Source organism: Belonocnema kinseyi, chromosome 1, assembly GCF_010883055.1.
Source record: "Belonocnema kinseyi isolate 2016_QV_RU_SX_M_011 chromosome 1, B_treatae_v1, whole genome shotgun sequence".
Classification (NCBI taxonomy): domain Eukaryota; kingdom Metazoa; phylum Arthropoda; class Insecta; order Hymenoptera; family Cynipidae; genus Belonocnema; species Belonocnema kinseyi.
The window spans coordinates 87,262,131-87,276,180 of NC_046657.1; the positions used below are offsets into that span (position 1 = coordinate 87,262,131).

The 14,050-nt window shown below is 40.2% G+C and overlaps 1 protein-coding gene across 5 annotated transcripts in view; it reads right to left on the minus strand.

Moving 5' to 3' along the window:
- LOC117170122 (protein kinase C-binding protein 1) overlaps positions 1-14,050 on the minus strand; it is an 87,451-nt gene that overhangs the window by 50,482 nt on the left and 22,919 nt on the right. For 3 of the 5 annotated variants that reach the window (XR_004466762.1, XM_033356944.1, XM_033356698.1), the window contains exon 3: positions 1,901-2,249. Coding sequence is in view for 4 of the 5 variants with exons in the window: in XM_033356944.1 (XP_033212835.1) it covers positions 1,901-2,226 (326 nt within the window). In the remaining variant the exon portion in view is untranslated. Of the gene's footprint in view, positions 1-1,900; positions 2,250-12,901; positions 13,055-14,050 lie in introns of all 5 variants that reach the window. The other 2 variants (XM_033356778.1, XM_033356860.1) reach the window with 2 other exon arrangements.

A 14,050-nucleotide genomic window follows, 5' to 3' on the forward strand; every position in this document is an offset into this window, starting at 1 on the left:
TAGAGCTCCAAGGAGATTATGTTGAAAAATAAAAAAAAAATTACCCAAAAAAAATTGTTTTTATACTTCATTCTAAGGACTTATTGAACTACCCTCGTAGTTAACATTTTCAAAGAGAAAGAGTCAGAAAGAGATAAAGTGGAAAGAACTAGAGTCAAAAACTTTGTATTACACGACGGGTTATTGTATCAAAGAGATTTACGCAATGGGAAAGGAGTCGAGTTGAATTTTGTACCGGATGCCATGCGTAAGTCAATAATAATTCGTTATCATGATCTGAGCAGCAACTTTGGCTTAGATAAAACGGTAGAGAGAATAAGTAAGTGCTTTTACTTTCCGAAAAAGACATTATGTACGCATTTACATCAAACATTGTTTAGAGTGTATTCTAGCTAAACGCATGAAGGCGAACTAAGTCCGATCACGCCAGGGCGTAGGCCTTTCAAAATCATTCGTGACGATCATCTCGGACCTTTTCCGGCTACTGCGCGCAAAAATACGATTGCTAAAGGTCTAATTGATAATTTGACAAAATGTTTGTATTCATAGAGCTTGTAAGGTTAGAACAAGTAAAAGTATTATCAAAAAGATTAATGATTTCATACAACGATTCGGAGCGCCAGGACTTTGCGAAAAGTACGGTATCAAACATACTCTTAATTCCAGCCGACATCCACGTGCAAATGGGTTGATTGAACGTGTAAGTCAAACACTTCTGCCTGCAATGACATTTAATTCAAACACGTCCCTGAATTAATTTCCGTTTAGTTAAGGCATTTTATTCTAACCTGATGTTTCTTCAATAATTTGCTTAAAATCAACGGTACTAATACGTGTTTTTAATCAAACATTCATTAGTAATTATAAATTACTAGTAATAATTGTTTTCCACAACAAAATAGAACAAAGTAGGGAATACTATCATAGATTACTTGTATATTATACAATTGTGCAAGAGGTGCATGAGTATTTGTCTTTATCTAATTTTCTCACGTTTCCCACTATTTATGGGTTATTTTTGTAAGAGAACTAAATGAAAATTTGACATTTATCATACTATACATTATTTTTTCAATTTCTTAAAAGGTACATATTTTAGTGGTCCACTCTTGAAGAGTATCGCTTGCTTTGTTCTATTTTGTTATAGAAAAACAATTATTACTAGTAATTTATAATTACTAATAACGATATTATTAAACAGGTATTATAATCGTTGTTTACAGCAAATTATTAAAGAAACATCATGTTAGAATAAAATTCTTTAACTAAACTAAAGCAGAGAAAATACTAATTTGGTTTACAATAAACTGGAGAAATCACTCACAGCACAATAATTCGATAATTTTGAAAAACATTTTTTTTACTCATTGACGCACCAGTCACATTCTCAAATATTTTATTGTGTCCTCATAAGTTCTTATGTGTCTTTAGGTTATAAATACGTGTAAAAAGGATAAATAGAAAAAATGTATGTCATTTCAATACTTTAGTTTGAAAAAAATTTAGTTTTTAAGTACAATGGCGAATTTACGCAAGTTTTTTAAAAATCAGAATCGTTTTTCTTCAACATATGTTTTTTTAAATCATTTGATATATTGTGATAAACGAATTTGTACACGGTGAAATAATTCTGAGGATAACTGTAGAAGCAGCATTAAAATATGTAAAAAATCACATTTTTTAAATTTTCAAACTACAAATAATTTCTACTAACGGAAGATTTTGTGTTAAAAATCTGTACAAAATCACAAAAATCTGTTTTTATATATAAAATTAGATTTTTCCTATTCTGATTCAAAAATTCAAAAATTATTTTTTCCGTCCACCCTATTAACCACAGATCTAATGTAAAATAAATCAAATGGAATAAGGAAGATTAAATAAAATATTTATGCCTCACCTTAAACTTTTCTTTCGCTTTCTTTTTACTTCTTTCTCAGGCTCATCTGCGTTAATGTCATTTTTTACATCACTTTTTACTGGTACCATTTCCACATGATACTTATCCTTATTCTCAGCACTGACACAGTTTTTCTGTTCCGTTTTACTATCAATAATTTCAGGTGCTTTCAAATCATTGCTAAGTTCGTCAGAGGTGCTATTTTCTTTGTCAATTTTAACCTCCGTATCATTGTTCTTGGATCCAGATTCATTTGTTATTACCTCTACCGAAAGAGAAGAGTTCGATACATTTTCTTTACTAGAATTCGAAGAATCCATTGTCATTGTATCTTTGCAATGTGAAATGCCTACAACAATTTAAACACCACTAATTGAAAATTCCAAACAAAAGAAGCAGTAAGGTGTCTTCAACGATGTACTTTATATATTACTTCTCGTTTAGATAAATTACAATAATTTTATATATATCATAAAAATATCTGTATCATTAACTGAAATAAATCCAGGACGCAGGAAGTGACTGTGGAACAAAGAGAAGCACATTTCAGGGTGAGTAAAGAATTTTTGCTTTAATTCACATCGAATAAAAATTAGCACACAAAATGGCTTATAAATAAGGCTGAAGATTTAAAAAAATTGTATGTACTAAAGAAGTTCGACAGGGAATGGGTAACGTATACGTTTTCATGTTACCAAATAAATTCAATTCGTTGTTCAATCCAAAAAAGTCCATTTTTCTCCAGTTCGAAAATCGCAGACCATCATACAATCTCTGACCCCCCTCCTTCCTTCGACCTAGCATAATCTTATAAGTATGTCTCCAATTAATTCCAAAATAAAATAAAAAAATAAAGGAATTCAAAAGAATTAAAAATATTGTTTGCAAATTTCAAAGCATTTCACATGAATTAATAGTATATTACATTACAATTAGGGTTAGAAAGGTCTTTACGGGAGATCAATGTTTGCTCCACGTGAATACTTGTCTAACCCTACGAGTGATGTATGATATTTTATTCGAAATCAGCATGATCCGTCTGAAAAGTGACTCATGTTTATAATATTTTTGGTTGTAAAGACATACGACTAACGTGTTAGTCATCTGCTTCGCTGTGATTGGTAGTCTTGTATAGAGCGAAAATTGAAAATGGTCAAAGACCGAAAAAACAGCCAAAACTTGTTCTGACCGTTGCAGAAATGACAGAACGCGCTGCGAATGTTTTGAAAACAGTTAATGTCCGAAATAAATAACAAAAACGCGTTTTGGTTGTTTTTAGAATTACCAAAACGCGTTCTAGCATGATTGAAAATGTCAGAACGCGTTCCATCCCTTTTAAAGCGATCAAAACCCGTTCTGATTGGTCTATGTTTGTTGAAGGCAGCATCTTATGTACGAAAGTTAACTAGCAACTTGATACGCCACTTTTAAGAGTGTGTTGTTCATAAATCTTTTGTCAAACGGACCTATTGTCAATGCAATTATATTTCTAAGGATTGCGGTAAAGATCGTATACAGAGGGTTCATAAGTTCATGTAATGGGCCTGTAGTTCTTGGATTCATACAAAGTAATATTATAAAGAAATACACTGAAGCACCACAGCAAATACTCTGTAATAAGTTTTCCTGCAAATAATGCTCTTATCATTAGTGATTTGATAGTGCCGTTTCAATTACCATATTTGACAATTATTTGTGCATTACTAATCACTAATCGTATAAAAAATAAATTCAGTTCACTTCGGGTTTTTGAAAAACTTGAAAACATGCCAAATGGGGACGTATTAATTGAACACCGTTGCATGGGTCGACTTGAAATTTTCAAAGTAGCTTCATACTTACATTCGCTATCGAAGTACGTAGCCGCTTTTTGATTCAATGTACATTTTTTTATAAACAACTTACTGCTAATTTGTTTGGAAAAAAATCGATTTTTTTTCTTTAAAGTGCAATATTTCCACAAAATTTGATTTAAAACCCTACATAGTTCCATAGCCAATTGTATATAAATTATACATGATAATAGAATTGTTATTATACTTCAATATGTGTTAAATCAATGCTCTAGAAACAAATCCTATTACATTTTTCATACTCCGAATACAAATGGTCAAAGTTAGACTTTTTTGCTGTCTTTAGATTTTACAGGCGTAGAAAATGAGCTCTACTGCACATACCCGAAATTTTAAGCAAATAACTGGTCGCCATAAATAATAGAAAATGTCAAATCTATCATAAAAAGTTGTCGACGGCCAACAGGACTTATTCAGATGTTTTCTGCGCACTTTGTCAAGACGTGCCTGTTGTGTTTTATGACCTAAAAACCCCTATCTTCACGATAGCTTCACATGGAAGCCGTAATGGGGTCACAAAACGCGATTACTGGCTCTCAGATAAGTTCGATGACTTATTAGTATAACCAAATGAGAAGCTTATTATGTCTAAAGTGACAGCTGTTCTGTATTATATTACGTGCTTCAAAGTTAAATTTTTGATGTTATTCAAGCAACACATACATCCATATACGATATGGAGGACTATTTTCTGAATTTAACTCGCGGTGTCAAGTAGACTACATAGATATTCAATCGCATGCGGATGGTCCATACAAATTTATTATAAGTTACCGGGACCATCGAAATAAACTTGTAGTCCTCACACCTATGGAATGAGAGCGAGCAGAAGATGAAGACCTTAATTTGAATCAAATTTTCATTCTGCTTAGAGACCCATCAGTGTCATAGTCCAGTAATGCTAAGGAATTTGCAAATGACATTGTATCTCTTTTTTAACTGATTAATTATATATAAAATCAAGATCATATACGTTTCCTATTTCTTTATGGGCAGTGTATATAATACATATAGATGATACAAAAAGCTCAGTCAATAAATTAAAGTATTCCATTATAACTTCGGCTGAAATGGCCAGACATTATGCATGGTATCTAGCAATTATATCTAATACCAAGGGATTATATATGATGCCTGTATTGTATACCCTTCCTGTAATGTATATACAAACAAGTAAGTTTCACTGGCTTCTCGTTGTGATTTCGTTGTGTCCGGTGGTTCCTTAGTATTATTTTCATAGTCAGATGCTCCCAGTAGGACCCTGCAGTAGTTGTTTTTACTATATATATATAATTAAAAATTTGTCATAAGGACAACCGCAGGATTTCGCCGGGAGCGGGTGCTAATCTGGAAAATTGCACCTGCTCCCAGCGAAATCGCGGAAAAATGTAAGCCACAACCACGTCTCACGTCCGTGAGATAGGTGGTTACAATCTGTAAAGGAATCAATACGACGATCCAGCAAAAGCCTCGTGCACCCTAAGAACACGGAGCGACCCAAGGACTACCGCCTTCTGCATTTTTCCACGTGTTTTAGCATATTGTTGACACGCAGGGATGCTTTTGAGGCCATTAGCAAGTGAAAGCTTGCTACCTCCAAGAGTGCCGATGATAAGGACGATTAGTTTAACAGAATGATCCGGGTACAATCGTTGCAACTCCCTTATAAGGTCTCGATACCTCTCTTTCTTTTCATTCTCCTTGCTTATGATGTTTTTGTCAGCGTGTGCCGAAAATTCGATAACGAACATGGTTCGCTTTTCGAAGTCCTCTTATCGAGGAGCTGTTCACGAAAGTTTTTCTCTTGTGCTTTCTTAATCCAGGCTTTCAGGAGTGAGTACTCGAGATAGATAAGATTTGATGCATTTTGCTCACCCCTAATACTGAAGTCAAGTCCGAGTGTTTCAGCAGCCTCCTCGGCTGCTTTGTACAGAAACGCTACTTTGCCCACTTCTTCGTGATTCCTAACCATTTTAAGAAGAGGGTCTCTTCCATTTGCAACTCTATGTGCTGTACCCAGAATAATCCTGTTATGAAGACATTCGAGACTCAATATTCCGCGACCACCTTGATGGTGTGAGATGTACAGTCGCGGAACAGAAGACTTAAGATGCATGCTTTTGTTCATGTGCACAACCTTTCTTGTCCCGACATCAAGAGATCTGAGCTTGTTCTTCGTCCATGCAACTACTCCAAATGAATAGAGTACTACCGGGACAACAAGCATGTTCGTTGCAGATACTTTGTTCCTCGTCGACAGTTCGGAAGACCAAATCTGTTGGATGAGACGTTTGTATCTGCTTCGGAGAGAATCCTTTATAGATGTCACATCCTGAATGCGGCTCTGTGGCACGCCCAGGTATGTATAAGTCTCTCCAGCGCAAAGGTGTCGTATAACGCTTCTATTATCGAGCTCAGGAACTTAAGATCTTAAGATCGTCCATGTAAAATACATGAGTGACCTTGTACTTTAGATCTGCAGGTTTGCAGCACAACTACCCGTTGGAATGGCGAATTGCTAGAGATAGTGGCAATAATGTAAGACAAAAGAGGAGTGGGCTCATGGTGTCGCTCTGAAAGACACCTCTCTGAAAGGTGACCTTGTTAGTTGTTACACAATTTTTTCCAGATGAGATAGTAAATCTAGTTTTCCAAAGCGGCATCAATCTCTCTATGCACCTAAATATTTGCGGATGAACCTTTAAGATTTCCAAAAGACAGATGATAAGTTTATGGGCGGACGAATCGAAAGCTTTCCGATAAATAATCCAGGCCATCGATTTCTTGCCACACAGGTTCAATTGCCCGATCAATCCTATTATTTAGGATAGCTGTGAATATCTTATGAAGTGGGTTCAGACAAGTGATTGGCCTGTAATTCTTCGGGTCAGCTAAGTTGCCTATTTTCGGCAGGAGTATTGTGCGCCGTTCCACCAACCACTCCGGAATAGGCTCTTCCGACTTTAAATATGCGGTGAAAATACAGAAGGTTTTGATACAATCTGGTCCCGGTGCGGAATAGTTCATCCCTCTTAATACTTTTTTCACCTCCTCGGTAGTGATGGGTGGCATTCTTTATCAGGTGTTATGAGGGCAACACATGACTTCTTGAAGCTATTCATATTTTCTGAGTCTTCGTCAAATCTATGCTGAACTTTGTAGACAACTCTCCAAAATACTTCGACCTCCTCTGATTTGGGTGCGTGTTCGACAGTAACTGGAGGGTCTTGGAAGAGTCGAGATGGGTCAGAGAGAAACTGTTGATTTTCTCTGACCCACCTCACCCTCTGCTCTAGACTTCTTTCAGCGTCAGATAGTATCCGTATTCTCTCAACAATATGCTGCCTGATGGTCAGCAGCTTTGACTTGTTAAGTGTGTGATAACGGGTCCGGAGTTCGCACGCGAACTTTCGAACCTTGCGTTAAAATTTCTGCCAGATGCGATGTAGTCAATCACACACTGAATGCGGGACGCGTACTGTCTTGCCAAGCCTATCTTTATGGCAAGTTGATACATTCGTCTTTTGGCCTTATGATCAACCGTTGGTTTTGTTTTACGGTTCGCATAGGCCAAAGCTCTCGCTGCATTATACACACAATAATTGATAGCCCAGAGACCGGATTCTCCGGAAAAATGTCCACGAAGCTCGTCATCCATTTCAACCAGATCTTTAGGCTTGCGAGAAACCTTAGTGTTGATTTTTCTCCGGGTCGTAAAGAATCGCTCTTCCTTTATTTGAAGCCTTCACGCGGTTGGTCTTAGTGTCGCCTCTCTTTCTCTGTTGCCGGCTTGTTCTAGCTGTGGTAGAGTAGGCGTTCCGCTTACGCAGCTCCTTTTTCGGAGTAGTTCAGCATGGTTTCGCAGACGTTGCTGCGAAAAGTGCGATAGCTCCGGGTGTTTCTCGCACCACAGAGCATGCAGCCGTTCCATGTAACCCCATTCAGGGGCCACACTCGCACCGTAGTACTCTAGCAAGTCGTGATTCAGTCGCTCTGTCCACCCAAAGGTCGCGAGATCCCGCCGATCCCTCGCATTGAATCCATTTTCATTGGCTCGCCCAGCTCTAGATTGGTCGGCATTGTTGGCCGACCTATTGTCGGGATCCCTGCGCGTTCTGTTGTTTTGAACCACACTTACTATAACTATGTTTGGTGTTGCCATTGTTGTTCCCACGAGAAGCTAGAGAAAGGGGTTCGTCCATCCTTGTAGAGCCCCGCATGCAAGGATAAGGCTGCGTACTCTGAGAGGTCGCCCGCTATCCCAGAATCACCGTTCTAGACACCTCACCCAGGTGCCATTCAGCTTTCGGCACGGTTTTCACACCTACGCTTGGGGTTAATTCCTTCAGGACCACCCCTGGACAATTGTCTGCGACTGCCTATTTATTTTTGTAACCATATTCAGCAGAAACCCTTGGTACAGAGACCCTCTATCCACAACCCGAGGACGCGTTCAAGGTTTTCACACCTTTCAATAGTTTTTCAGTTGCTCTTTTTAATGAAAACATCGAAAAAAATCCCGAGCGCTATTATTGCTAATAATTGAGTTATTAGGTACCCGAGAAATCCGACTTTCGGTCGAGAGCTCAAGATCCCGTGGAAGACCTCTCACCACTTACAACTCCATCTACGCGTCTCATCTATACCCCGTTCGTGAAACGCGGCAGTAGCACGTTTACTCACTTTTGCGAGTAAATCCCCTTTCTTCGGCGCACGTCATCAAACACAAAAAAACACAAAACTACAATATAACACAAAAAAATATTCAGTTCGGTTTTGATTCCTCTAGAATCAAACCGAAGGGCCTATGGCAAAGCCACCGAATGCGTCCTCGGGTCGCGGTTAGAGTGTCCCTGTACCAAGGGTTTCTGCTGAATATGGTTACAAAAATAAATAGGCACTCGCGGACAATTATCCAGGGGTGGTCCCTAGGTACCATTCAACCTAGGTGAGGTGTCCAGAACGGTGATTCTGTGATCCCGGGCGACCTGATCCTACGCAGTCATATCCTTGCATGCAGGGCTCTACAATGGTGGACGAACCCCTTTTCCTAGCTTCTCGTGGGAACAACAATGACAACACCAAACATGGTTGTAGTAGAACGCGTAGGGCTCCCGATAATGGATCGGCCGAAAATTCCGACCACTCTAGAGCTGGGGGAGCCAGTGAAGATAGATTCAATGCGATGGATAGGCCGAATCTCGGGACCTTTAAGTGGACGGAGCGACTGAATCATGACTTGCTAGAGTGCTACGATGAGAGTGCAGCCTCTGAACGGGGCTACATGGCAAGACTACAAGCTCTGTGGTGCGAAAAACACCCGGAGCTATCGCACTTTTCGCATCAACGTCCGATAAACTATGCCAAACTACTCCAAAAAAGGGTTTATGTAAGCGGAACGCCTACTCTACCACAGCTAGAACAAGCCGGCAACAGACAAAGAAAGGCGACACTAAGACCAACCGCGGGCAGGCATCCGAAAGAGGAAGAGCGATGCTTTAAGACCCGGAGAAACATCAAACACCAAGGTTTCTCTCAAGCCGAAAGATCTGGCTGAAATGGATGAAGAGATTTGTGGACATTTTTCCGAAGAATCCGAACTCTGGGCCATTAATTATTTTGTGTAAAATGCAGCGAGAACTTTGGCCGATGCGAACACTTAACAAGTTAAAGCTGCTGACCATCAGGCAGCATATTGTTGAGAGAATACGGATACTATCTGACGCTAAGAGAAGTCTAGAGCGGAGGAAGAGGTGGGTCAGAGAAAATCAACAGTTTCTCTGACCCATCTCGACTCTTCCAAGACCCTCCAGTTACTGTCGACCACCCGCCCAAACCTGAGGAGGTCGAAGTATTTTGGATAGAAGTCTACGAAGTGCAGCATAGGCTGGACGAAGACTCAAAAAATATAAATAATTTCAACGAGCTGTGTGATGCCCTCATAACACCTGATGAAGAATGCCCAACTATCACTACCGAGAAGCTGAAAATACTATTAGGAGGGATGAAGAACTATTCCACTCCGGGACCAGATTGCATCAAGACCTTCTGGTGGAAGAAGTTTCCTTAAACCCATCAGTGAGGCAAGAAATGTATGAACAGCGAGGCTCAAAGAAAGGCGTAGCGGAATGTCGGGAGAACCTGCTCACCGATAGATGTGTCTGCAAAGATGCAGCATTCTACCGGCGTGACCTATCGATAGCCTGGATTGATTATCAGAAAGCTTTCGATTCGACCTCCCATAGACTTATCACCTGGCTTTTGGAATGCTTAAAGGTTCATCCGCAAATCGTGAGGTGCATAGAAAGATTGATGCCACTTTGGAGAACCAGATTTACCATCTCATCTGGAAATAATCGTGTGACAACTAACAAGGTCACCTTTCAGAGACGTGTCTTTCAGGGCGACACCATTCGCCCACTCCTCTTTTGCCTTAGATTACTGCCACTATCTCTAGTACTTCGCCATTCCGACGGGTACTTTTGCGGAAAACCTGCAGATCGAAAGTACAAGGTCACTCATCTATTTACATGGACGATCTTAAGATCTATGCTAAAAACAAAGAGCAACTACATCTAGCTTTCGGGATTGTCGAACGATATACTAAGGAAATTAGATAAGAATTTGGGCTAGACAAATGCGCCAAGGTTTATTTAAAGCGAGGACAACTTAATGGCATCCCTGAAGACCCTGAGCTCGCCGATAGAAGCGCTATACGACACCTTTGCGCTGGAGAGACTTATACATACCTAAGCGTGCCACAGAGTGGAATTCAGGATGTGAAATCTATAAAGGACACCCTCCGAAGCAGATACAAACGTCTCATCCGGCAGATTTGGTCATCCGAACTGTCGGCGAGGAACAAAGTATCTGCAACGAACATGCCTGCCGTCCCGGTAGTACTCTATTCATTTGGAGTGGTTCCATGGACGAAGAACGAGCTCAGATACCTTGATATCGGGAAAAGAAAGATTATGCACATGAACAAAAGCATGCATCTCAAGACTTCTGTTCCGCGACTCTCCAGCTCACGCCGTCAAGTTGATCGCGGAATATTGAGTCTTGAATGTCTTCACAACAGGATTATTCTGGGTACAGCACGTAGAGTCGCAAATGGAAGAAGTGGGCAAAGGAGCGTTTCTGTATAAAGCAGCGGAGGAGGCTGCTGAAACACTCGGACTTAAGTTCAGTATTAGAGGTGAGAAAAATGCATCAAATCTCGTCTATCTCGAGTATTGACTCCTGAAAGCCCAGATTAAGAAAGCACATAAGAAAAACTTTCGTGAACAGGTCCTCGATAAGAGCATGCATGGTATATTCCACTGAAATGTGGAGGGTCAGTCAATGTCGTGTGAGCTAACTTTTGCTTTTCTTAATCACCCGGATTGAAGTCTGGTACGGAGGGTTTCATTTTGGCATGACAAGACGGTGTCATTTCCACCTTAACATACCGTCGCCACATTTTGAGCCAAGACATTCCCGATGATAGCTGCAGGGCGTGCTGTGAACATCCCGAGCATTTACCATCTCTGTCACTCTTACGGCATTAAACTTAATATCGCTCCTCTAAATGCTCCTAGGGAAATCGAGTCAATTATTGAGAATAGGAAGTGCCGCATATACTGGAACTTTATATTCTCGACAAGTTTTTCTGTTGCTCATTCGAGGCCTGACATGGTTTTTCTTGACTTCGAGAAGCGAACCACGTTCGTTATCAAATTTTCGGCACAAGCTGACAAAAACACCTCCTCGGTAGTGATGGGTAGGCATTCTTTATCAGGTGTTATGAGGGCAACACATAACTCCTTGAAGCTATTTATATTTTCTGAGTCTTCGTCCAGTCTATGCTGAACTTCGTAGACTTCTCTCCAAAATACTTCGACCTCCTCTGGTTTGGGTGGGTGTTCGACAGTAACTGGAGGGTCTTGGAAGAGTCGAGATGGGTCAGAGAGAAACTGTTGATTTTCTCTGACCCATCTCTCCTTTCGCTCTAGACTACTCTTAGCGTCAGATAGTATCCGTATTCCCTCAACAATATGCTACCTGATGGCCAGCAGCTTTGACTTCTTAAGTGTGTGATAACGGGTCCAGAGTTCGCGCGCGAACTTTCGAACCTTGGCGGTAAAATTCCTGCCAAATGTGATGTAGTCAATCACACATTGAATGTCCACGAAGCTCGTCATCCATTTCAGCCAGATCTTAGGCTTGAGAGAAACCTTGGTGTTGATGTTTCTCCGGGTCGTAAAGCACCACTCTTCATCTATTGGATGCTTGCCCGCGGTTAGTCTTAGTGTCGCCCCTCTTTTTTTGTTGCCAGCTTGTTCTAGCTGTGGTAGAGTAGGCGTTCCGCTTACATAGCCCCTTTTACGGAGTAGTTCAGCATGGTTTCGCAGACGTTGCTGCGAAAAGTGCGATAGCTCCGGGTGTTTCGCGCACCACAGAGCATGCAGCCGTGCCATGTAACCCCGTTCACGGGCCACACTCGCATCGTAGCAGTCTAACTAGTCGTGAATCAGTTGCTCCGTCTACCCAAAGGTCACGAGATCCCGCCGATCCATCGCATTGAATCCATTTTCATTGGCTCCCCCAAATCTAGATTGGTCGGCATTGTTGGCCGACCCATTGGCGGGAGCCCTGCGCGTTCGGTTGTTTTGAACCGCACTTACTACAACAATGTTTGGTGTTGTCATTGTTGTTCCCACGAGAAGCTAGGGAAAGGGGTTCGTCCATCCTTGTAGAGCCCCGCATGCAAGGATAAGGCTCCTTACTCTGAGAGGTCGCCCGGTATCCCAGAGTCACCGTTCTAGACACCTCACCCAGGTGCCATTCAGCTTTCGGCAAGGTTTTCACACCTACGCTTGGGGGTTAATTCCTTCGGGACCACCCCTGGAGAATTGTCCGCGACTGCCTATTTATTTTTGTAACCATATTTAGCAGAAAACCTTGGTACAGGGACCCTCTATCCGCAACCCGAGGACGCGTTCGGTGGCTTTGTCATAGGCCCTTCGGTTTGATTCTAGAGGAATCAAAACCGAACCGGGATAATCTGAAATCCTATAAATAAATAAATGTGTGTGTGTGTGCGTGTGTGTGTGTGCAATAAAAATGTTAACTTTATTTCGCAAAAATGACACGTGAACTCACTCACTTTGGCTCTTAGCTGCAATATCGACGTTTGCTTTCTTTAGCTGCTGCCCTTTCGTTGCGAAACATCCTCTGTATCTAAGTATTTGTTTTGTCGGCTTCCATATTTAACGCGAATTTGAACAAGCAAAAGTTCTGGAAATTGTGATATTGTCTTCTATAAAATATTAGGATAAGTTATACTTTAAATATTCTGCAATTATTTTCAATAGACCATGTGTAAACTTTATTATTTAAAAATTAACAAATTACACTACCAATACCAGGGTGTGGATACTAAGAAAAAATACTGTTTGAAACCCACTAAATGCAATGACTAGAAACCTAATTCTTTGCATCAATAAAATAATTGTTCACAGTAGTCATTTTTATTTGAAACAGAATTTTGTTTATCTAAACAAATCAACTCTTAGGCCGTAGTTTCTTCATTAAAATTAATATTTCGCACATTTAAGAAAATCATTTCCTTGACTCAGAAAGTCTAAATTCGTTAAAATCTGACAAAACATTTAAAGAAATATGAATTTGATTCAATGACTTCAATTATTTTAATTAATTTTTTCACGCTTCAACCAAGTCTTTAGGTTTATTCAAATCAAAGAAATAATTATTTAATTTATAAGAATAATAATCAAGTTAAAACTATAATTTTGCAACACATGTCCCGAAAGTACGCTTTTCATTGCATGTATTCTGTGTCCGAAGGGAACCGTTTCTTCAAGAAAAATAATTCTATCGCCGCGCATGTGCACTCGAAAAAAATAATTTCTATCGCCGAGCATGCGTACTTCATTTAGGAAAAATGGTTTTATATTGCTAAGGATGCACATTTTGAGCAAGAAAATTATTTCTATCGATGGGCATGCGCACTTCGATTCGCTCGACTAACTTCCATCTCGACATAACAATATCAAACCTCCTACCCCGCTGATCAGGTAGAAGAAACTGACGTGGCGCCTAGCTAGAAAAAATTGAATTAAGTCTTTTGAAGGGGCTTTTCTGCTTTCTGGGGGCTCCGTCCCCGATCCTGCAAGTTTACGCGCCTGTCCCCAATACGTCTGCGTGCCATTCGTAACTTTCACACATAAATACGTAATATACATAATACATAAGGTATCACAAGGGGCCATCCATATATCATGTGGACAATTTT